This window comes from Pyxicephalus adspersus, chromosome Z, assembly GCF_032062135.1.
Source record: "Pyxicephalus adspersus chromosome Z, UCB_Pads_2.0, whole genome shotgun sequence".
NCBI classification, from domain to species: domain Eukaryota; kingdom Metazoa; phylum Chordata; class Amphibia; order Anura; family Pyxicephalidae; genus Pyxicephalus; species Pyxicephalus adspersus.
This window is the reverse complement of record NC_092871.1, coordinates 39,931,304-39,957,466: the sequence shown is the minus strand read 5'-3', so window position 1 is coordinate 39,957,466 and position 26,163 is coordinate 39,931,304. Positions and strand designations below refer to the sequence as shown.

At 37.1% G+C, this 26,163-nt stretch overlaps 1 protein-coding gene across 1 annotated transcript in view; it reads right to left on the bottom strand.

The window, feature by feature from the left end:
- THOC2 (THO complex subunit 2) overlaps positions 1 to 26,163 on the bottom strand; it is an 83,526-nt gene that overhangs the window by 15,976 nt on the left and 41,387 nt on the right. Inside the window, exons 24-33 of the mRNA XM_072431292.1 lie at positions 23,123 to 23,264; positions 22,102 to 22,259; positions 20,745 to 20,873; positions 16,246 to 16,377; positions 15,393 to 15,577; positions 14,232 to 14,416; positions 13,902 to 14,004; positions 12,411 to 12,847; positions 11,184 to 11,242; positions 9,682 to 9,717 (exon numbers count right to left, since the gene is read on the bottom strand). Of these exons, the coding sequence (XP_072287393.1) occupies positions 9,682 to 9,717; positions 11,184 to 11,242; positions 12,411 to 12,847; positions 13,902 to 14,004; positions 14,232 to 14,416; positions 15,393 to 15,577; positions 16,246 to 16,377; positions 20,745 to 20,873; positions 22,102 to 22,259; positions 23,123 to 23,264 (1,566 nt within the window). The remainder of the gene's footprint in view (positions 1 to 9,681; positions 9,718 to 11,183; positions 11,243 to 12,410; positions 12,848 to 13,901; positions 14,005 to 14,231; positions 14,417 to 15,392; positions 15,578 to 16,245; positions 16,378 to 20,744; positions 20,874 to 22,101; positions 22,260 to 23,122; positions 23,265 to 26,163) is intronic.

Below are 26,163 nucleotides of genomic sequence, written 5' to 3'. Positions count from 1 at the left end.
AGCACTAAGGCTTTGACAAGGGTTGATGTTGAGAACTGCTTTCTGATCTATGCAGAAGACCTCTTCCTCTTTGCAGAAGACCTCTTCCTCTTTTTAATCACAATGTTACAATATTACATTATGCACCCAGTATCCTTTTCCTCATCTGCCATCTATTTCAAGTATACTTAGCTTGAGAAACATAGGGTGATGTTGGAGAAAAAAAAAAAGGCTAGACTGTTATCACTGATGTCACTAAATTAGACACGACTCCAAATCTGCATACTTGTTCTGGATCCATCACTTAAGTTAGAAAATCCACTGGATCAGTATGACAGCCAGGGAATTATTTTTAAAAGGTGAGTGGGCAATGTAAAGATATGTTTTTCATAAGCACAGACTTCACACATTATCAACACATGCTTTTTTATGTAAGACCATCTAAAGAATCTAAACTGGTGTTACTTATAAATGCACATACAGATTTTGTAAAAAAATAAAAAAAAAAAAAAAAAAAAAAAAGTCCTTATGAAAGCATTTTTTTTAACCAAGCTATGTGGCAAAATGTAGGATAGGTGTATGCATCCAAAAAGAGGACAAAAAACATCCCATAAATGCTAGCAAACACTTAAATGTTTAATTCATTTCAATGAGGATGTTTGGAGCATTTTATAGACAGTTCCAAGAAAGCAATTATGGGCATTTTAACACTGAAAGGCTGCATTTTCTGCATTCTGCAGCCCATTAAGAAAATGCTGAAGGACATGCTGGTAGAAACTGGCCGACTGGAAAATGGATGTCAGGGAAAATATTCCCCGTTAACCTAGCCTAAATTCTAAATTGAACAAGGCAAATTCTCACAGCAACCTGGTTGGTACATAATTATAACAAAGGAGCAAAGGGTGGACGGTCATAATTTACTTATGAGCCAAGCGTACATGAACACTGCACACCTCATTTTCACTAATTTCTGATCACTTCAACCAAAAACTGCAGATTAATGCCAGATTGCATTTCCTACCATCTCTGTACTACAGAGGAAACCATGTGTCTGGGTGAGGAGAAAAATAATTAGTAGTTGTAATACTTTAATCTTAACAAGGAAATTAAAAAGTCCCCGCATAGCTATACCACCATAGGTTGTACTAAACAATTGATTACTTTGATAATTTGCCTTGTTCCACACTTTGTAATGCACCATATATAGTCCCTGTGTAATGCTTTTGCACTTCACTGTAAAATATGTTGGCGTGCCATTTACACTGAATAGAACCTGACAAAGTGCAAGTGTGCTGCAGAAGCATGTAGGAATGAACAAGTGTAAACAAGCCCTAAATCATCTACAAAACTTATGTGGGCTTACCTAAAGTCAAGGCACCACATAAATGTAATAACAGCAGCCCAAGGGCTTAAAGATCAAATTAGATCTTGGTATACAAAGCTCCAAGGTAATGATGACGAAAGACCCTAGATGGTACTCCTATACTAATGTACAGGTTTGTGCTTTGGAGGGGGCGGGATAGAGCATTTATAGGTTTGGGTTCGACTAAAATGAAAAACACAATACAATCTTAGGCTACATACACAAGTTCAATAATTGTCATTGGGAAGATCTTTTCCAATCTGTACACACACCAGATTCTCGTCCGATATCGGCCCCGAGACGATTATCTGACGTAAATCATCTGACGCGTTCCCGTAGCATTATTGTACAATCTCTGCCCAATCATCTAAAGGTTTACCAAATTATGTTTATATAGTTGTTGGATCTTGAGTGATTGTAAAGTGAATGGTGAGCTTAAGCTCAGCTAAAGGGATCTGGAAACACCTTTAGTTAAGCTTTTTGGATTTCCACTAGCATTTTAAAGTTTCCCCGCTCTGCACCACTTTAGGAGAAACATACTTATGGGGTACTTTGTTGTTTGTATTTTGCTTGTAAGTTTTATTGAGTGCACACAAGACAAATATATACAGTAGAACCCCGGTTACCCAGAACATAGATAGCAGGAAATTTCAGATAACCTGGGCTCGACAGCTCCTCTTTCCTCATTGCTCCTGCAGCCCTAGCGGAGCTGTGGCACGTGCTGTGCATCCAAGAACACATGCCACAGCTCTGCTAGGGCTGCGGGAGCAATCAAGAAAGCGGAGCTGTTAGCATAGCAGAGCTCTGCTGATTGCTCTGCTCCGTGATTGCCTGAGGAAAGGGAAACCCTGATTAAAGCTCAAGCGTCCCTTTTCTCAGTCATTCAGCACCAGAGGTGAATGGGAACAAATCTCCCCATTCAAGTCTAGTGCTGAATGGCTGAGAAAAGGAAACCTCAATTTCCTGGAAACTACAGTTATCCAGAAACGGCCATTCTCCGCGGGTGCAGCATAACCGAGGTTCTACTGTATATGTACTCAAAAACGTAATAAGTACACAAAATTTTGGACTCTAAGCTTTTCTTAGAACAGAATTACATTTATGTTACAGACGTTTAAATGTGAAAACAGCAAGAGCATATGAGGTCTTAAGTAGTAAGAATTGATTAAAATGGACCTAAACTCAAGCATGCAACTTGAACTTATGTGTATCATGTTCTATTCAAGTAGCTGTGTTGCTGCCTACTGTATCTGGGCACATCTTCCCACTGGCCCCTCCCACAGAGTCTACCGTTGCAGTGTCCTTGAAGTTACTAGGAGTCATTGGTGGGTGTGGCCTTAAGTGTGGTTTTGGGTTATGTGTCATTGTGTGGGCGTGGTCTGGAGCCCTACATCCTTGATGGAAGTGACTTTGTGCCTTTCTAGTGTGCATTACTCATTAGTGCCTTTGGCACTGTCAGCTTATAAATAAATAATTATTACATATTAATAAAATTAAAATTTCAAATTCAAATCCTTGAGTGCACACAGAGATTCTGTAAACTGCTGAATGGCAGCGGTAAGGTTAATGCTAAGCTGAGCAGAAATTTTTGTAGTAAACAGTCTGGGTCTGGAATCCAAAGGAATGCCTGAAGAATTACAGAGGCATGTTCCACATTTTTTTATACATATGTTTATGATATGACAAGTTAACTTCTGCAACTTTACCAGTTTGCAAAGGCAAGCACATACATTTTTGTGACACATCAAACTAAATGGTATGTATTCTTACAATGGCTATAAAGGGTAAGAATGCAAATGGAAAAACAGCATTTATATCATTTGTTGATCATTAAACAAATAGGATTACAAAACACACAGACACACCTTATTTAAACCTGGTTCTTTCAGGCTATCACACTATGCCCCGAACTAACGTACACTGCATAAAATGTCTCTTGGACATTAAACAAATAAGAATATATCTATAATGAAATAAAATAAAAAGCAAACAAAAAAAAACAGCTTTGTGTATAAACCTGTTTTTAGGCCCTAAACTTAAATATTTTGCTTTGTGGTTACTTTGCTTTAGAAGCTTAATGGCACTCTTTAAAAATGCATAATTTCAAAACAATATATTGTAAAATAAAATTGAAAAAGGCATACACTAAAGCATGTCAACTAAAAGTTTTATCATCATTTTAAAGTTTCAGCCCTGGGCTTTTAATGGTGCAGATAAATCAAAATCAATCTCCTTTAATCTACTGACACCTGAATGTGCAAGTCTGTCCTAAAAAAAAAATTCAAAGAAGGCCTATTCTTCCCTTGATATTTTTTTAAGTAATGAACATTAAAGGAACACGAGTGGGACTCCTGCTGTTGCACCAGCAGGACCAGCTGTGACTTTTCAATGGTGATTTTTTCAGCCAAAGAACCTTCTAAGGGGAGATTTTACCTCTGGAATCACTTAGGGATACACGTAATCAGTGCATTTACCCCAGCAGTATGCACCCATGGCTGTATCATTACTTCTAAGAAGCAAACTCTATTCAAAATATAATGCTGAATAGGTATGTATTTCTAAGCTGGAAGACAGCCTGGAGGCACTCTTCTGCGTCTTCCCTAAAAGTTAATCAAAAGCTGTAGCTCGCTAGGAGGGTAATGAATGATCATCCTAGTCAATAAAAATAATACATCTTCCACTGCTAAAGAAGAGTGCTCCTACCACTAGTAACATTCTTCATGACAGCATCTAGGTCTGGTCTGAAAAGGTGTTTTCCCCTAAAGGCACACAGATCAAACACAAACAAGATTTACAGTCCGGCATTTTATCTAAAAAGCCTTCTGCATATGCTGCAATATAAAAATTTTGCAAAAAAAAAAAAAAAAAAAAAAAAAAAAGGAGAGTAGCTTTTAGCATGCCATCACTGTTGAAATTCAATGCCAAAGACATCTATTTCATGTATTCCATAGGAAGATGGTCAATCCAGTTTAATAGATTAAGTTGCCTTGTTAAGGCAATATATGGATGAAAACCACAGAAGGAACAGATAACTTCGACAAAAACTGCACCAAACTAATACAAGACCAGTAAGTAGCTAAGTTTTTTAGAAATAATAAAATAAAGCCTATGGCTATTAGCTTCATAGTTCTCCCCAGCCCGTTTTTGGGTTTTTGGCCCACCTGCTCTGATTATTGCACCCGGCACATTTTCAGCAGCTCTGAACGAACACCGTTGAGGCTGCTCTGCTCGCTCCGTTCTCCGCTGATAAGAGCTGATTAGAGCCAGGCGGAGTGAGGAGAGCACAGCTATGAGGAGATCACAGACTATCCCTCCCCCTCTCATAGCGGAGTCTTTTGGAGGGAAAAAAAAAAAGAAAGAAAGAAACATTGTGGAAACAATGTCTCCGCCCAGTGGGGTTGCAGTATTAAAAGAAAGTGCGCCTGGAAGTCCTAAATAAAAAGTGCAAATTGGGGACCCCCGGGGCCACTTACATAAAAAGAAGAATTGGGGAAGGACCCCTAAATTTATACTTATCTCTCACAAATCTATAACTGTCATACTTTTTTACTCCGTCTGCTTCTCTTCTTTGAACCCCAATTTCCCTACAATGGTGGGGTGTACAAAGTACAAAGCTCTGCTCGCTCCGTTCTCCACTGATAAGAGCTGATAGCTGATTAGAGCGGAGCGGAGTGAGGAGAGCACAGTACAGCTATGACGGGATCACAGGCTGCCCCTCCCCCTCCCATAGCTGTGCCGAGTCTTTTGAAAAAATAAAAAAAAAAACATTGTGCAAACAATGTCATCAGAGCAGTGTGTGTAAATGCAGCATGTCACATTCCTCAGCCATACAGCTCTCTGTGTATAAACCTTCATATCCCCTAAACTGTATGTCATATTGACTTGTAATTTTCAGGGTGCACAGGGAACACTTATAGTTAGCACCATTCACAATTTCAGAATTGTAAAATCTTGTGAAAATACAACATTGGGGTTGCAGTATTAAAAGCAAGTGCGCCTGGGAGTCCTAAATTAAAAATGCAAATTGGGGACCCCCGGGGCCACTAACATAGAAAGGAGCATTGGGGAAGGGCCCCCAAATTAATTCTTATGTATTGATGCCATGGAGATGAAAGTTTGGGGGGTGTTAGCCACAAGTGTCCCCCACTTGCAGCTCTGATTCTGTTTATCTGCATCTCTTTGTTCTAGAGAAATTGGGGTTCAAGGTAGGGAAGCAGACAGTTTGATGGGCAGAGGTTTTTATGTTCTAATAAAGCCATGCTAATGAAATTTTAGGGGTTTATACATCTGTTCCCCACTTGCACTTACATTTTCAGTTTTCTGCACCTCCCCATTCCAGATAAACTGGGATTCAAAGAAGCAGAAAGGGCAGCATAGTATTACAGGTATAAATTGGTGAAAGGTAGGTAAAATATTTAGGGGGCCCACCCCAATGCTTATTACTATGTAAAGGGCCCCAGGGGTCCTTAATTTGCATTTTCTATTTTGGGCTCCTAGGTGCACTTTCTTACAAAACAGCAACCCAAATCTTCCAATTGCAAAACAGAATTCAGTGATGCCCTATGAAAATCTGAGTGGAGCAGAAAAAGATCTGTAGTGGGAGAAGAGTTACCAGCTCACCAATCACATTCACTCAATTAGCACCAAAACAGTTTACTTAGATAAATAACTAATTACGGACCCACAGCTGCATATTCCAACGAAAGCCTCTACTCATCTACATTCAGCACCCCCAGTGTAAACCAATCTTTGATAAAGAACCACAATATTTTGGTACAAAGTAAACATAAAAGACATTCAAAGCAAACTTTCAGGGGTCTACTTGATGTCCCTGATTCACTGAACTGCTTCCAGATACCCCTGAAATACAAGATACTATGTAGTGCCAATACTGAGAAGCTTCCATTTTTGTTAGGTAAATTGGCAGCTTAACTGGGAGAAATATAGCTGCATTAAAGGTGCAAGTGTTCTACTGACAGCTTTAGAAAAAAAAAATACAAGCTGGGATTTTGCATTTGGGGGGGTTGAAAAAGCATTGTTCATTAGCTGACAGATGAATTCAGCCTTGTGAGAGCTTGGTATTTTTAACTACAGCATGTGGGTTTATGAAATGTAGTCATTTAACATATTCTTGAATAGATAAAGCATTGAAAATTCAAATCAAACTAACTTAGTCTGCATTCCACTGATTTATGCAAGATGGTTAGAAAATTAGAATAAAACAGAACTTGGGTATAAGTTTATTAAAAGCCACATAAAACAGATTTCTTCTAGATTTTGTCCACATACACTCCTCCATGCAAGGTGAAAATGCACAGGCAAGGTCACACATGACAGCTGCCTACATTCTGCAGATCACACAAAAATTGAAGAGCAGATTGCATTAACCCGTTAACAGAAGGAGTGCAGAGTCCAAGCAGCTATGCCACTGCTTCTTTTATTTCTTAAGCTAAGGTAACAAGCATGATTTTACATAAAAAAAAAAGTAAGCCTTCAATTACCAATAAATGAACAAAAAGTTGATAATATTTACGGATGCTGATGTAGAACAGCTTGCTTTTTTGTTATAAAACCCTGCACTGGCAGAGGATCAGAGCACAGATTCAAACAGTGGGTGTAGCAAAATACAGTTGACATTCAAAAATCCGGCCTTCAATATTCCGGATTCTTCAGTTTTCCAGGATGAATTTCAGAGCGCATTTTCAAAATTAGACTGTTTTCTGGAGGTACTGTTTATGTTTTGATGGTGCTGAACTCCAGAATCAGCTGTTAGGTCTTGCTTTTCCTCCATAAAATGAAGCTGTTCATGCTGCTGAGGATGTTGTTACTGTCAGTAAGATGATCATCCTGACAGCCAATCTGCTATTTAGCTTCTTTTCAAGGGTACAGTAATAATTAAAATTCCGAGGCACTTTTTTTTTTTTTTTAGTTGAACTAAAATTCTGTAAAACTGTTTTATTTAAATAGTGAACATTAACATTGAATTTGCTTTTCCTTTAGTGTCCTTTCATTTACTGTTATTTCATTTTAATATATACAGCATATATACCCTCCGGTCCGGAGGTTGACAGATTTTTGAACCTGTACTGTAGTCTTTTTGCTCCTAGAGTTTCTGAAAATTCCAAGATTTGAAAGCACATGATGATCTTCAAGTTTCAAAATAGTGCCCACGCTACTTTTAAGTGCCAAATGAACTAAGTCCTGGGAAAGGCACACAGCTAAATGCAACTCCCCGCCAATACTTGCAATATGAGTCCAATGTTAAACAGATATTTTTTTAAGCTGGGTGGGAAGAAATTGTAGGTGGGTGTCTGCCCCTGTATTGGGTCCCAACTCTTCAGTAAGCGAAAACAGCCGGGTTAATATTGAAAATTGCCGGGTGGTGCAACCTGGCTAAAAGGGGCTTGGGAGAACATTGGAGTCAATACAGCTCAGGGCTCTGAAGCCACTGTGGTCAAGAGCAAATTTTGGTTAAAATCTGCAGGGAAAGCATTGATGTACTTGATGCGATTTTGAACCTTAATGGTTGAATTCAGCAGGAAATATTGTAAACAATCGTTATGCCTTGCTGCAATTTATTGTCCCGTAAGTGCGTATGGGCCTGATCAAAAAGGTTCCATACCCTTGAATTGTAAGGCTGATAATAGACACGAAAGGTAAAACAGATAAGTTCCAATTAGGGGAAATTAGAGGGAGATTGTGCAGACCTGTAACTTGATTGTAATCAAGGTCTGTGAATAATTATGTATTTTAAATTAATTCTGAGCTGCAATGATTTTGCTGAACACCAAGCCGTGGAGAAAGCAAAAGAACAGTCAATGGACCTGTAAAAAAAAAGCTGTTAAATTGTTCAAATCAGAAAAAGGATACAGAAATATCCAGAGTTTTGAAAATGCCTGTCAGCAATGTCCATAACGTGACAAAAAAAAGTGGAAAGTTAGTTCTGCCACACTACCAAACCACAATCAGGTAGACCAAACAAGATTTCAGGCATAAGTGCCAGGAAAATTTGTAGAGATGAAATGCAAAATACACAAGCCACTTCAGCCGAAATATAGACTTTACTGCAAGCAAGTTGTGTTGCCCTTTCAAGATGCATAATAAGGGGGTACTTGTAGTACGAACGTATAGTCAAGTTGCAAGAAAAAAAAAGCCTTTTCTGTGCCATTGTCACAAAAAAAAAACATTTAGAAAAATGCTAAACATCTAGACAAGCCATTAAACCTTTTGAAACCTAGTCCTTTAGGGTTTTGTTTGGAATGAACACAACATGACTATGGCAAAAAGTACACCATGCCCCCACAGTGAAGCATGGCGGTGGATTTCTGATGTTCTGGATGTGTGTAAGCTACAAAGACATGGGAAACCTAAATACCATTGATGTTATGCAGCATTTACCAAAAAAATTTGGAGGAAAACTTGCAGCCATCAGTTTGGAAGCTATGTATGAGATTTAACATACAGTAATATTTGAACACAAGGCCAAGTCAACTCTTTAGTGACTACAGCAGAAAAAAATCAAAGCACCGGATTGGCCATTGCAGTCTTCTTAAACAGGAACTTGTGGATCTGTAAGAAATACATCAGGTGCCCAAGCATTACTCTACCTGTAATATTTTTACAGAATAACACATGGGGAAATGTACGCATACAATGTTCCAACACACACACACAAAAACTGGGAAAAGAGTTTGTTGGTAGATATGTATCACACTTGTAACACATTTATCCAATGTTTAGGGTTGCATAGGATTAGATCAGTGGTTACTGAACTAATCATCAACCTGTTATCCACTACCATTTAGCTACCAAACTTAAGTAAAGCCCTGCTATCATTACATCACCCTGGCATTTTAAATTATATAAGCAAGCCTAAATTAAGAAGAGGTTAGAAAGACATGGGCATTACCGCAGATCAGAAAAGTGTGTGCAGCAGTTTCTATCAGCTTGTTGTATGTATGTACGTGCGTATGTAAGCTTTTTATCTTTCTAAGCCTATGATGATATGCTCCAAAAATATATGCAGGCTTCCTTTACATAAGCTGTCAAAGTCTATGCAACTTGCCAATGTTAAGATCCTACAAGAAACAGTACACAATTGACAGATCTAAGGCCTGCATTCCTAAATCAGAAGAACCTAGGAGAGGTGGGCTTATAGAGTATAATTCCAGTTTGATTTTAAACTCATTTTATCTAATAGAAAAAAAGAATACCCACTCTATGCCGCAATATTCATATGCATTCCAAAGTTAGGGTTCAGTATTTAAACCACATAGGCATCTCTTATATTATATCAACATAACACAATAAATTACAATAATGATATAAGCAGTTCAAACCTTTGCTGAAGAGTCCTTAAATTCACTGAGGTTCTCCTGTAGAAAATGAATGGAGATGACACGTAAGCTGGCATAGTTGTCAGTAACCAGGGCCATGGTTGTGACCTTGAGACAATACAGCTACTCCTTTGAGGGGGAAGGGAATAAATCTTTTGATGCTGTTAATACTGAACAAAGAAATTCAACATGGAAACAGCTCGTTACACTGTAATGGGTAATTACCTATGCATACTCAAATTAAATTGTGTCCCATTATTTAGAAAAGAAAAAAGTAAATATGTAATAAAAGAAAAGTGTGTTTACATAAAAAAATTGAAATGAGATATAAGCTAATGATTGTTAAACAGCAGCTCTTTTTGTCACCCATTATCATTGAGTAACCAATGCCAAGGTTTACTAGTTACTAATTTCATTTAAATGTACAGTGTGATTTTGTCTATCGAAGTCCAATGTGTAATCAAATGTGTTCTGCCAAACCATATTACCTTACCAAAAAAGCAAAAGAGAAAAACAAAAATTAAAAAAATGCTGAATCCCATGACAGTTGCAAGGCACATCTTGGCAATCCATGATCCTGGACAGAGGTGGGGCACTTACAGTTTAGCTGATCATCATGGAAGTGAGGAAAAATACAGAAAAATAGATCCTAATGACACGGAGCATTGAACAGTATAAGGAGCAAAGGGTGGATGGACTTAGCCACCAATATTCTTCACTGCAGCCTATACACTTGACTTAATGATGCTTGAGGCCAAAGAACTGCTCTTGGATTGGCTCTGCTTTAATGGATAATGTAGGGAATGGGGTTAATATAAACTTTCCAGGACACGACTAAGAAAAGCCACCTGATCTTTTCAATTAAACAGCTACAGCAGGCACTTGGTCGATCACCAAACTTCACTGTGGAACTTTTCAGGATCCCATCCTAGAAGGCACATTTCAGCAGAAGAAGCTCTGAGGAGTACAAGAGATACTCTTTATATTCCTACAGGATCCAAACATCATCTTCAGTGCTTTCTTTCAAAAAAATAGGGGGGGGGGGGGGAACTTTGGGAAAAAAAACCCCAAAAAATCTTCCCACGGCTCATCTCCATGGTTTGCTTGAAGTAAATTCACTCACTTATAGAATTAGAAAAAACTGAATGCTTAAAAATGTTGAGGCACTTTGAAGCAATTCTCTTGTACAAATTTTTGTTTCACTATGTATAAAAATATATACGACTGCTAGGTCCTTTAGCTTTTTTAGTAATAATTTTAGAAAAATACTTTGTAAAAAAAAAATATGTGTATATATATATATATATATATATATATATAAAAATGGAAGTCCATAAATGATTTTTCAAAATAGTAAAAAAAAAAATAAAGCAAAAAAAAAAAAAAAAAAAACTCCCAGCGTTTTTTCCAGCAGGCAATTGGCACCCAACTTGAAGGAAGATGGACTCCTGTATTCCACACAGGTCAGCCTATTATGGATACAGCCTTCCTCATGCTATACTAACCTTTACTGCTGAGGAATGTGACGGAGAAGAATGCATATCAATTTTGCGTCGTTTTTGTTCTGTAAAAAAAAAACAAAATGAAAAAACAAAATGAAAACATGAAAATGTAAGCAGACCAACTAATCTCAAAAACTCATCTTGCATAAATAAGGCCTGGTAAAAATGGAGGTTAAAATGTCTGAATTTGTAACCCAATGGATTTGGGTGCCACAGAAAACTGAAGTTTAACCTTTGACCTTTGAAAAGGATAAAAGATTTACTAAAACTAAACTAAAAAGTTACAGTGTGTTATCTAATGTGAAATCAAGTGTAAAAAATATATCACCCTTTACTGGCACAAGTTAAACCTTGTAAAACTTTGTTTTAGAGCAGGAGTGTCAAACTCAAATACACAGAGGACCAAAAATAAAAAACTTAGACCAAGTTGCGGGCCAACCTTGAAATTTATTGAAAAAATTGAGGAAATTTTTCCTTCTCATTAGATATAAACCCTTTTCATATGGAAACAAAGAGGTTTTGCTTCACATTCAACCTGGAACAAGCTTATAATAGGGAAAGAGGCATACATTTTTTATGAAATCATTTAAGAAAAAACCTTATGCCTCTTTCTATATTTGTAGCCTTCTGAGGTAAATTTCAATGGTAACCTTTTTGCACAGGCTAACAATAATAATAACAATGTTCTTCGATGAAAATCCAACCCTTTAAGTCCATGCCTTGGAGTAGCAAGGAAAAGTACGGCTGAGGGTGAGTGCTGGAAATGTCAGACGCGGCCAATGCGGAGCTAAATCTTATGAGTGGCCCACCGTTGAAACTCCCTCTTAATTGAAATAGCGCCGCTACTAAAATTCCTGGCATTATTTGCGTCTATAAAACAGTCCAATGCTGGGCCATGCATAGGCAGAGAGCCCGCTGGTCTATAGACCCGAGTGATGCTGGGAATTGTAGTAGCAGCACTATTTCAATGAAGCGGTGGGCCAGCTGCAGTTCATATTTAGGATTTCTTTGGGGGCAAAAAAAAAAAGGATTTGGCCCCCAGGCCAGAGTTTGACACTCTTGTTTTAAAGCAAGTTTCAATTTAAATGTATATTTCAGACATACAACTACACTAATAGCCATCATAACAGGCAGCAATATACAATAAACATCACCACCATTCTTTTGATGCTTCATTATGCCTAAATTTCTGTAAGGTAACAGATGATCGACAAGAAAAAAAATCCCTACCCCTCTCAGTCTCCGATGTGTCAGATCTGGGAACAGGTGACTTCAATGAGCCAGCTACGGCTGTCTTATCTCCACCTTTAGAGCTTTCCTTTGTTTTAGACTCCTTCAACATATCTCGTTCTCTAGAGGGCTCCTTCTCTTTCTCCTTCTCTGCAGCCAGTTTTGCCTCAGTACCAGTTGTAGCAGCTTTAGATTTTTCTTCTTTCTGAGATTTTTCTTCTTTCTTGAGTTTCTCTTTTTCTTTGTCAGATTTTGGTGTCTTTTCCTTAACATCTTTCAGCTTTTCATCTTTATTTGCCCGATCTTCCTTTATTTTATCTTTGCCATCCTTTCCGGGTGCCTTGGTCTCTTGCGGGGTAGATGGAGTCTTCTCCTTCTTGTCTTTCTCCTTTTCTTTACCAGATTTATCTTTGTCTTCTTTTTCTTTAGTAACTTTGCTAAAAAGGACAAAAAATAGTGCAATGAACTAAATTACCAAGTTAAAAACTGATTTTCCCCCCTTAAAAATCTAAGTTGACACTTTGGTTACACCAGTGGATGGTGCTGTATCTTTGTGTAAAGTGTGTAACAAAATATTAAAGAGTTTGTTACAGATTTTATATGAAGATACAGCACCATGCACAAAATATCATTAAAAAAACCCTCACAAATACTAAACAATTTAACTTGTATAACGAAGGAAATAAATATACAGTCTAAAACCATGTGATATGAATTTTCCCCTTTTAAATGAATTTTTATAAAATAGGAAACCATGCATATATCCGTTCAAGTTATTTTGTCATTTCTATTGACTACCGTTTTGAATGTTACTGTGACATCCACATTTTGTGCCCTAGGTTTATACTCAAGTCAAAGCAGCTTACCTGTATATTCAAGTAAAAAGTACAGTAGTTTCAATTTGAATCTGTTTATATATGCTTGTAAATGCTAAGCATATGTCTCTGTATATAAATTAGCTCATAAAGCCTTAGATGTGAAAGCTGCATTAGTTATCTTTTGTTCAGGTTATTTTTCCATCATTTACCTGGGACGCCTGCCAGTAACTTTCTACCCTGTGGTGACAATGATCCAAGTTAACTAGTCTAAAGTTATTTATTTTCCTCGTAAGTCATAAATGTGTGTAGCCAACTCCCCTCGCCACATCAGTGCCAAGCATTTGTTAGCTAGGAATTTTCACCTTTTAAATGCATTCTGTGATAACAACAAGCAGTAGAAACATAAATTTAATTTAATACCAACTGGCTGACAATGGGACACTGAGCAGGCATAGAAGGGAGTGAAAAAAAAAAAAAATGTTCACAAGCTCTACAGTATGATGCATTATACACCTTCAGGTCTGTGTAAGCACCCAGGCAGAGAGGACACTGACTAAAAGACTAGACTAGAGTAGTCTAAAGGCTGTTCCAAAAAAGAAAAAAAAAAAAGCCACAAGTTTAGCATAAGGTTTTCATACATAGTTAACTGAACACCTAAATTCAGAATACATACCTATTTGAGGAACTGTTTCCATTGTTTGTAGTAACTTTTGGTGTTGCACTAGCAGCCTTGGTAACAACTTTTGTAGCACTCTGAGATTTCTCCTTTATTTTTTCTATGATCGGAAAAAAAAACACAAAAAACAGTTTAAGAAACAAAAACGCAAAACAAAAATTCAAAAGCAATAATGAAATATTATTGAAACAGGGAAGGAAAAGCCAATTAGCAAAATCTGTTCTTTTATTCATAATTTAAATATACTGAATTGCTCAGGTTTGTAGAAAATTTACCTTAAAATCAATAACACTGACCTTAAAACGGTAAAATTACAGCATTACTTACCAGCATCCTCAGCAGTGCTTTCTTCAGGCTTAGTTGCGTTTACCATGACTGATGCTGACTGATTGACTGTCCCAGGACCATTCTGTACTGGAGATGGAATGACACTCCTGGCAGGAGGATCTTTGTGGTGAAATTCATTTTCAGGTACCATGAAAGGTTTCCTGTTTTTCAACTGTCCAGAGTAGCTGCAATTCGCACACAGTGTTAAATACAGCAAGAAATGTATTTACCAAATATAAATTCCTGTGAATATTTGAGTTAAATTGCTGTCTACACTTTAAAAAGGTTCTTTATATGAAACAAAAAAAAAAAGGTATGGTCTATTTACACTCTCTACAAGACCATCCACAAATCACATACACTAAGTGGACTGGGCACTTAAAAAGGGAGAACAAATTGAAGTACACCTACCTAATAGTTGTCTTATGCACTGCACCACCCATATTGGGATTACATCACTATCCTTTCACAAAATTTCTGTAATGCGCAGAGTTTTAAATTTTACATGAGTCTTCACAGAAGGACAGTAACAATATGCCCAGTGATGTGGTGATAGTGAGAAGAATTCCCCAATTTATTTAGGCAGTTTTTTATAACCTACCAAGAGTAGGTGATTTGAGGGAGGTGAACAAAGAGTTTGAGTGGGTCATCTATTTTGGATACAAAGTCGTATATAGAAGTATTCAGCAAGTACATTTTATACTAAGAATTTGTTTAAAATGTTTGCAGTAAACTTTATAAAAGCCAATCTTTTCAGGGTGGAATGTATTTAAAATGTTTAGTAGCTAAGAACATCCAGATTTCTAAAATTTGCTTTGTGACTAGAACAGATTTTTAAAGAGACTCTTGAGCACATTGAACTTAAAACACCAAATTTTGTTATATATATGTATAGATATTTAAAAGCTCCTTAGTAATTTTAGGTGGGTATGCTTTTACCTTACATTATAAGATATTGCAATATTTCAGGCATGTATTCTCAGTGGTAAAAAAATTAAAACATAACAGCTCACTGATATATGGAGATTTTACCCATAAACAAGTGTCAGTCAGAAAAATCTCTAGAAAACAAGGATTGTCAAAATTCAGATATAAACTGTCAACAGATCTAACAAATAAAAATATTCTTCTGCAAAGGTGTTCCTTTCTCTAAATTTTTACCCCATGGCCAATGCATTTAGATCAGGTCTTTTCTCCTTCTCCTCTTGACAGATTTTGTGAACTCTGCGCTCCAGAGCTTGTCCTAGATTTAAAACTTTCGGATACCATGGTAAAATTTTAGTGAGCACAATAAGAATATTCCTGATGTGAGTGAACTCTCCAGTCTCAAGACAATGAACTGATGCCTGCAAAACAGAAATACAAAAAAAAAATTGGTTACAAAAGGTTACAGCTTGTGCTGTTAAACACACAATGTGTGTATCAGTATGTGGTAAATATGTTTTTATTTTTCTTTATGAAATAAATTTAGATGCTGCCGCCTATAAGAAATTTCATATACTGCAATGAGTTGAAAGCTTACTAACCAGAAAAACCAACAGCCAGCTAGTCAGATTGTTCACACAATTTACCTAAAGCAGAACAGTTGAGCCAGATTGCTGGGAGTATTTCCTGACCCTGCAATCCAGTTTCTTCGCTCTCTGCTTTTTTAAATTACTAATCACATTTACTCGGTAGTAAAAATTCTGTAATAAAAAAAAAAATCTCTTCTACGATTTGGATCAATAGAATACTGAGAAGAAGGAATGCTGTGGGCTGAGGTGCAGTGTGACAAAGCTTGACAGTTTGCATCTTTAATGATTTTTCTAACTATAGCTTTAGAACCGAATATGTAAATTATCTTTATACTATTTTACACCAAGAATAAAGGAGAATCCAAGACTGTTTTGAAGTATATCCCAAGCCAAAAACATTTAAATTTAATGGAGGCTCTGACTGGGGCTAAAATTTATCAAAATATAAAAGGTAAGGTCTGAAAAGAAGTAGAGCTTGTGTCACTAAATCTGAAAATTACCTTTGTTAATTTATAATGCCATTTGTGAACCACATGACGGAAATTCTCGTAATCCAGCTGGTCAGCCTTGTTACCACCATCAAAATTGGATGCCCTTAATATTGTCACAAATCCTGGATAGCTTCCACAATCCTATAGAGGGGAAAAAAAAGAAAAGAAAACAAATTAGGAAGAAAGGTGTAAAAGGTGAAATTAGAGTAAAGTTAAAAGCAATAATTTTGTGCAAATACTGGTTTAAAAAGATCTCATTATACCAAAAGGTTTTTAATAGCATAGTATAACAATACTCAGGAATGACTCGACTGCAAGCTCAAAGGATTACCACATTTCATAATGCACATACACTAGCTGAAAACTGGAGCTCTCATCAGAACATAAACTGGCCTGTGTTACTAACAGATGAGGTTAATGAGATGCAGTGGCACAGCCAGGCATGGAATAACAACGTGCTGCAGCAACAGCAGATGCTGCCCCCCTTCCAGCCGCTGCCACATAGAGGACTCGAGGGAGTGTTCTATCCGATTGTTTACACAAATAAAGAAACATTAGCTTCCAGACTTAAAATGTGAAGATCCAAGAAATGTTCCAGGTTCAAAGGATCTAGAAACATTCTCAAAGAAGTGAGAAGAAAAAACATGCCCAAGCACGAGCAGAAGCTTTTTACCAGGGTTAAACCAGGTTAACTTGCTTTTATGACAAACCTCATGAATAAATGTAATAGGAAAAAAATGGGGAAAGGGAGGAGGAAGAAAGGAGGTTTTTGTGGCACTGAATTGGTACAGATAAAAAACAATACTTTAATTTCTTAATAATTAACTATACATATAATTGCCTACAAACAAGGAAAATTCTTTTAGAAAAAAATAAAAATAAAACAAGGGTGTATCATTTTAAAAGAAAAAAAATATGTTAACAAAAAGCCAGCAAAAGGGCTCATAAAAGTATCTGTTAAATTATAAGACAATTTATAAAACAAGGGTGTGGTAGAATGGCAAACATACACCCTTGCAAATACAGCAACCCTCTGAACAGCATTAGTCAATTAGAAGCAAAATGCAGTTACAGCAATGTTTTACCCTGTGCTATGCATTTACCCTGTGCTATGTAGTGGAAGGTCATACCTAAACAACCCACTCAATGTATAAAAAATAAGGTAGGTTCTTGCACTTTATATTTATTGTTAAGTGCAGATGATTTAATAATTTTGTTTTAAAAAATTCTTTGTGGTGTGTGGTCTGCTCACATCTAGCACAGCCTACAACAAAACCTGGTGCATACAATGTGTTCATGTACTGCACTCTCTATATCCAGGTGCATGTACTGAAAAATATGAATTTGGCTACAATGAAAAACAGGCCTATAACCAGAGCAGGCAGCAATAAGAAAAATTAAATTCAGGTAATATGTAATTCTTTTAACCTACACATCAATAGGAAATAGGAAAGATAGGAAATCCTATTTTTTGATAATTAAATCTGACCCTAGAACAACCCGATGTGATTCACTTTTCTTTTTAGGCTTTCACATGATTCTGTAACCTTCACCCTAGCTTTTTTGCAGCGATTGTTACCATTCAGCACTGTGGGAGGCAGGGTCAGAAGAATAGGAGCCTGCTACTTAACAAGCACAAAACAGTTATCATTTATAGACCATAAAAAAGAATCTAGTATTAAAAAGAAAACTATTATGGTTACAATAATAATGTGTCCAAGATTTAGATTACAGAAAAAAATGTATAATTATACTCCTTTTATGAAAGAATAGAAGAAAAATAGGAGCAAAGAACATCATAGTACTGGACAACAGGATACATAAGAATATACATGTGCAATAATAGTTTCTTTGCATCCTGTAATAGCATGGATTTACAGCTATACCCTTGCAATAAAATAAAACACTGAAAAGCAGTGATAAAAACATGTATGTACGTATGGAGGAAAAAAATCTGGTCCATTTATAAATAGACTGCTATACAATTGACAGCATGTGGTGCATAAAACCATTGTGTGCATACAAGCACCAGCACACATCTCAGACCATAATGTTAAAACCTTAGCAATCTCCTGAGAGTAGTTTTATATTTTGTCCATATAGATAAAGTTTAATTATGTAATGGACTACACAAACAAACAAACAATGGCACAAGGAAGACAGCCTTTTGCCAGAGAGTGTTTTTTACTACAAAAAAGTCCAGTCCTGTAAAGCTTTTCTTTACACACACACACTGAATGCAGAACAGCAGCACAGTATTTTACACAGCTCAAAGACCCGTATACAGAGATATGAGGAATGAAACTGAATGCTTCACTGAATATTGACATGAATGGCTGACATACAGCAGGAAGTGACAGCATGGAATTTGGCTGTGAAACGTGTTAGCAATGAGTAGGCAAACTGTCAAAGGCAGCATGAATATTTAAATGCAGTGCCTGGGATTTTAATCAGTTGTCTCCAGCTGATGATGAAGCTCAACAGTTCAAACTCCCGACATGAAGCATTCTCACATGAAGATACACAACCTCTACAGCCATGTCTTCTGCTGTCAAATCTAGTCTAACAGAACATTTTTTTCCCCCTGAAAACGGAGATCCTCTGCAGCTAAATAAAAACATGGCGTGTTGCTTTAATCTTATTTAGTGGGGCTTTTCTGCAAACCAGAATTTGTTACATATTTAAACAGACCTTTAATCTTGAATAACCCTTTTAAAAAGCCCATCAGAAGACTTCTTACTAAAAGTGGCATACAACTCAATTCAGAAATTTGTTACAACCATTGTCTTGTGTTGTGGTCAAAATGGCTTAATCACAGTTTTTTTCTTCTCTGGAACAGTTTGTAATTACTATTTTGTTTTGTAACAGAAGGGTTGGACCCCCTGATTTTTTTATTACTATCTGTGTAACTGTTGGGAAAATTAACCCCTTTTATAATTGTCCTTAAGACTGTCACTAAGACAATGAGGAAAAAACAACATTTTGAGTGAGGGTAAAATCTTGGCATGTGGACACCTGTCCTGTCCTAGGGCAACTTGCTTGAAATAAAGTTTGGCTCACTTTGGAAAAATTTACTTGCACTTCCTTCTATCTTGGAAATCTATCTAGCAATGTGCACAAAGCAAATAAAATAACATTTGTGTTCTCCCCAGCCCCTTTTACATTGGAACACCACCCGACACTTTTCAGTAACCACCCGGCTGCCACCCACCTACAATTTCTTACCACCCAGCTTAAAAAAGGTTCTGGGACATGATAGAAATTTTTACCTTACTTGCATTCTTCACAACAAAAAAAAAAACATTTTTTTGGCTTTAAATACACTTCTGGTTAAGCTACCGACAAACTACTAAAAAAATTGTTAAAATACATACAGCATATGCTCAATGGAATACTTGCTCAAAGTTTTGTAAATTTGGGCAGCTAACCTCCTGACACAAGCCTTACTGGTAAGTAAAGTCATTTTGCTACTTGCTGAGTTTAGCTTTCTGTTCACTGGACAGGAGAGACAACATAACGGGAGGCCTACAAATGACACAAGCGATGAGGCGGAACAAGGAAGATCAAATGATCAATTAGGTCAAATTTAACTTTTTGGCTGTTCTGTTGCAGTTTAATTGTAGGGTTGATTGCCAAGCATTACAAATCCATGTGTACATAATACAGACAAACATATGTTAACAGCGTATTCAGATATTCATGCAGGTTTTGCTTTAAAGACTTTTTCTGTAGGCTAAATAGCCCAGAGATAAAGTGAGCAAACATTACTGTAAACTACAACCAAACAGCAAAATCAAGACAGCTTGTAATGTAAAAAGATATTTAGTTTGATCTAACAGCTTGTAACATTTATTGTGTTGTATATAATGTGAAAAATGAATACATACGTGACTATACATGGGTAATTTATCTTGCTATACTATTTTATACGAGGTTTGGCCTATACAGGTTATGTGAGGAATGAAATGTTGCCTTTAAATTCTGAATTGTGTGCAGCAGACTGTGACTCCCTATTTGAACCAACTCCTTAAAGAAAAATGGCTGATTTGAAGCTGGAATCTGACATCATAGCACACTGTAATATCTTCTATTGTTTAAGGTTTGGAGGATTATTTTGTGTAAAGTTTGGACTGTTTCAACATACCCACTTAGAGGGAAAACAGGTTTATAAGCTATAATATAGCCAGGAAAGCATTCTGTCTTTAATAGAGATAAAAACAAAAAAAAAAAATGATTCAGCAAAAGATTTGCCTGTGCATGCTTGATTCAGCAGTAAAAATGTATATATATATTATTTGATATTAGTGCAGCCATCAATTCCTTTTTTCTAGTTGTATGTTCAGATAAGCCCACTTGCTTTCTGCAAATATCAGTAACCTAACTATGGGATACCATATTTGACATAAGTGGGAGAATAATAGACATGCAAGAATTATAAAACATGAACACTATAAAAGATAAATATTATCACAGTGTAAAGATACACATTGTTGTGGTAGCATCCATACCTTGTCATATACTGCTCGGTCACTGTGCCACTTAGTAACAGTCTCCAGCATAGAGCACAGGAATCTCCCATAGCGACTTGCTTCATTTTCAGTGCAACTGGCCACTGTGTAAATTATGTCTGAAAAAACCTGCACAAGAAAAATTGGGAGAATATGAAAATGTGACAACCAATTCCAGATACTAAAAACCATTCAAGATTATGAAAATGTATATTAAGGAAACCTGCACCAAAGGAAATAAAAAGGCTGCCATTTCTTACTTTCTGTGGAAAATGTTAATTATCTGTCTCTGACTTCAGTACTTCCAGAGTCAGGGACCAGTAATAGGCTTGCAGGTAAAGGAAGTCTGTAATCCACATCTGTGTACCTGACCTTATTAGCACCTGAGAAAGGACTAAATTTACTAAACAAATGAGTAATTAGCTTTTGCAGAAGTATGGAAGGCCATAGAATCCCCAAGTACAAATATTCTTTAGAGCAAAACTTTCACTCACTGCTGTTCTAGGCTGACCAATGCAGCTAAAATAAAGAAGGCACCTCACATCTGGGATGGATAGGTAGCTCTCTAAATCTGTTCAGTCTGAATGACATATTACAAGCTTGCAAGCTTTCAAGAGTGGATAAATGTGATGGAAAATGATTTTCTGAGCTCTAAAGAAAAAAAAACCTTATACTAGCAGCAATGCCCAGCTCTTTATTTGCACCATCTAGTGGTGCCTAGGCATTTTTAGTTTATAGTGGGGATTGATGCAGGCTGGAGAGGTTTTTTTTTTCCTTTTTTTTTTTTTTTTTTTTCTAGCAGAGCAGACTGCTAGAAACATGACTTCTTTTCAATGACAGCAGCCCTTAATACTTCTATTGTTCAGAGGCTTCAAGGATAATTAGGGCTTTTTACTGAGAGTTTTGTTTGCATTAAAACTGCTTTCCTCTCTAAACAAGCAGGACTGCAAAAGGCAGTTTGCAGAAATATGATAAATGCAGGTCAGAAGCACCACAAAAACATTTTTAAAGGAAATCTAAAATCATCTGAAAGCATTCTGCTCTGAAACTTTCTTCTGACAGTTTTGCTCTACACAAAACCTTTTAAAATACATCAATCATATTTAAAGTATGAAAACAATCATGCTGCAGAGTCTGCAGCTCTTGGACAGGCAGGGAGCTCAATCAATTACCAGAACATGCAACCATCAACCAGTTTAAGGTAACCTTTTTACTTACCAATAGCTAATCCAGTAAGTGAAATTGATGCTTTCTTACAAATAATCTTTAGCCCATACAAACCTATTAGTTAAAACTATCCAACACATAGTGTGCCAACATAAAAAGCATGTATATAACATCGCTCTGTAATACTTACCCTATCATAACACAGGAGAGTAGAAAAATTGGGAGTTTTCTGCAGGTGTACAAGCTCCACAAAGCGAGCACAGTAAACTGCATCAATTGCTGAGAATATACATCGAGGAAATATACAAAGCTGTAAAAATTTGGTGATGGTTTCATTCTTTGTGGATCCTAAAAAGAAAAGTTCAAAATGATTGCACCTAATTGTAAACAGTTTAACATTTCTAAATGTACAATAACGCACATGTAAGCAAATCATAAAAAAATATATATTTGAGATAAACATGAGATGTACTATACAGCATTAAACCATTCGCTCTGTAAAATCAACATGTACCGTCCAAAGTGAACCTTGATTCTGCTAGGTGAACAACCTCTACTATTTAGTGAATAAACCTCCATAAATGAGGTATTGATCACGGAGGACAACTATAGCCTGTTGATGGCATGGGCTAATCAAAGCATGATAATACAGCAAGGGTTGTGCTGATGGGGCTAGTATAAAAATAATTTGATGACAAGCATGAGAAATGCCAATGGCCCACTCGAAAGACAGAAAACCACACACCTGTTTTTGGGATAACAAATTCAGTTGCCGAGACATAAATCATTTATAAAACATAACCTATTCAAGCAGCATGCCTAAAATTGCTGCTATTACAATACGTTTTCCCTTGCTCAAGCAAACATTTTCAATTCAGTAAAATCTATTTTGGCTCTCTGCACCTATGAAGCCAGCACTTTTTAGGTGGTTTATCAGCAGTTTAATAGCACTCAGTATTTCAGTAAATCGTTTTAGATAGGAAGCTGGAACAGAAAGTTACAAAATGCTCACTTCTATTTGGACTCCACTAATGAACTTTAAACCTTTAGCATATTGCATTGCTGTTGTGAGCACTTGCTGAATCGGTGTACTTTCTTGAAAAGGTACAGAAATAAATCACTTCAAAGTAAATGCAATTCTACACTCTAAGCACATTTAAAGAGACAATGGACCCTAGAATTCTGCCACTGGGGGTTTTGTGTATACTCACGGGCTAAGAGCCAGGTGTCTTTTTCCAGTTTCATCCTTTGCAGAACTCTGCTTACATGTTCTGACTGCTTCCTCTCTTCCTCCACTAGCTTATCTTGCAGAGCAGTGCATCTTTCCTTTTCCTTCTTCTTTTTATTTGGAGGCTACATCACAAAGTTTAGATAAAAGGCATTAATAGCCAAGATTCAAGAAATGAACAGTAAGCCACCCAAAACATTTAAACCTTAATAAAGGTCTATTCCATTAAATATTTGGAATTTGCCATAGGGCACTTGTTCATAAACAATGTAGATACTAGGGGATAATACCTATCACTAGCAGGTGGCGATACACATGGAAAAATCATAAAATGCTTTCTTTCCTTCCAAATAAAAAACTACAAATAATAGCTCAAGGGTGCCCAACCTACAGCCTGCTGGCCCCATCTGTCAGATCCGGCCCTCTCCTCATTCCCTCTCTGCTTGCTGTCTGGCGAGGGAATGGGGCACACGCATCTCCTGTTTCTCTATGACAGGGTTGTCAAACTCTACCTCGGGGGCCAAAAAATGGCCCCCCAAGGAATCCTAAATATAAACTGCAGCTGGCCCGCCTCTGTATTGAAATAGTGCCGCTACTACAATTTCCGGCATCATTCGCGTCTATAGACCAGCGGGCTCTCTGCCTTCCGTGGCCCCAAATTGGACTGTTTTATAGACGCAAATAATGCCTGGAATTTTAGTAGCGGTGCTTTTTAAATTAGGAGAGATTTTCAACGGCGGGCCACTCATAAGATTACGCTCCGCATTGGCCGCGTCTGGCATTTCCAGCACTCCCCCTCAGCTGTACTTTTCCTTGTTACTCCAAGGCATGGACTTGAATGGTTGGATTTTCATCGAAGAATATTGTTGTTATTAATATTGTTAGCCTGTGCAAAAAGGTTACCATTGAAATTTAACTCGGAAGGCTACAAATAGAGAAAAAGGCATAGGACTTTTTCTTAAATAAAATTAAAAAAAATTCTTATGCCTCTTTCTCTAATATAGGCTTGTTTCAGATTGAATGTGAAGCAAAACCTCTTTGTTTTCATATGAAAATGGTTTATATCTAATGAGAAGGAATAATTTCCTCAATTTTTTCAATAAATTTCAAGGTTGGCCTGTCCAAGTTTTTCATTTTGACCCTCTGTGTATTTGAGTTTGACACCCCTGCTCTATGAGATCGTGCTGCCAGTAGAGGGAGCTGCTCCCCACCCACCCTGTACTGTGAGATAAACCCAGCAGCAGCATGAGAGCTGTGTCTGTGTTCAAGCTTCTGTCATTATCCCCAAGGAGATACACACATCCTCGTATCTCCTTCATTGATTATTATAGAAATGTGAATTTTTTAGGATACCCAGGGGACCCTAAGAGCTTCCACTAAACCAACTAAACTTAAGCCATCTACACACAACAAGTTGCCAGATATGGAGTCACAAGCATAAAATCCTTATTTTCATTATTTCTATTTTTTTCTCTTCCTTTATGTATTATTCTTTTATATGTTAACACCTTTAGTTCTTTATTTTCTTTTTTTTCTTCTTTTCCTTTTTTTCCCCCCTTTGTATTTTCCTTTTGCACCATGCATGTGGAGCCTGCTAAGTGGGCAAAGCACCCCCTTATGGACCTCCACGGCTCCCGTTCTGACGCCTCTCTGCACTCCACACACTTACGTGTTTTGGAGTGCGGCATGCGCCTCACCTTGAGAAGCCGCATCTCGCGTCTATCCCTGCCGACGTTTATATCAGACGCCTGTGCGCGTTGGACGCCAAGTAGCGGGTCCCATTACCACCTGCAGTCAAATCTGCAGACGCTGCAGAGGGAGGGACTGAGCCGCTGGCGAGCTGCCTGTTACACATAGCTGGACACTTACAATCTGTGAACCCTTTTTTTTCTGGAACATAGAGATGTTGGCAACTGGAAATGTGGGAGCCAGTAAGAAAAACCCTTTTGTCCCCCCTTCCCTATTACAATTTTTTACCCATTATATCATGCTACCCTGTCACACATAGCTTTTGCCTTACTCTTTATGAACCCGAATTACTCTGCAAGAAAAGGGCCATCACAGGATACAAAAAAACTATACCTGCCATACCGTATTACCTTATCACATATAGCTGGCACCTTACCTTCTGTGAACCCCAATTTCTCTTTAACAGTAGGAAGGAAAATGTAGGATAAGTGGGGGACTGTTGTGGATAACCACCACTAAAAAGTTATCACTCCTACCATACCATAGTGTCCTATCACATATAAAGGTTATGTTATTTGAATCCCAATTTCTTCTGAAATTGGAGCTGTAGATATAATAAAATGTAAGACGAATGGGGGACTCCTGAGGCTAACTCCCCCTAAAATTTTATTGCTGCAGTGCCATCACAAGATAAGAAAAACTATACCTGTCCTACCATGCTACCCTGTCACACATAGCTGGCCACTAACGTTCAGTGAATCCTATGTTCCCAGGAATGGTGAGATGTAGGGACCTGAAGATGTAGTAGTAAAAACATGTCTCCTTTGGTTAAATGTCACATGAACTGCATTTCTCTGGAAGTATCCATTGCAGAGATTCTTAATTTGTCATCCCTTTTATTTGGTACATGTATGTTACAAAACTAGAAACATTTCAACTTAATTTAATTTTAAATTAAAACTATTCTAGTTTTAAACATACATCTTTAATGTTTGTTTGCATTGTGGCCCGCAAGTTTCATCCCAATTTCAACAGCAGCCCCCAGATGAAAAAAAGTTGGGCACCACTGTAATAGATGGTTGTTATATGAAATCTACACAATGTCCTATGTTCTTTTTTTCTTAATATAAGTACTAAAAGGCCAAACAAAACTAGGCTTATGAAAGGAATACAATGTTTACTTTTGCCTTAATTCATTTACTTCAGTCAAAAAGTGCCAGACATAAATATATATAAAACATGCACTTTGCAGCTGTTGTGTGTCCACACCAGTGCCAAAATGAAAGGACTACAATTGGGGGGAAAAAGAGAATTGTGTCTGACACTCAAAGTTGG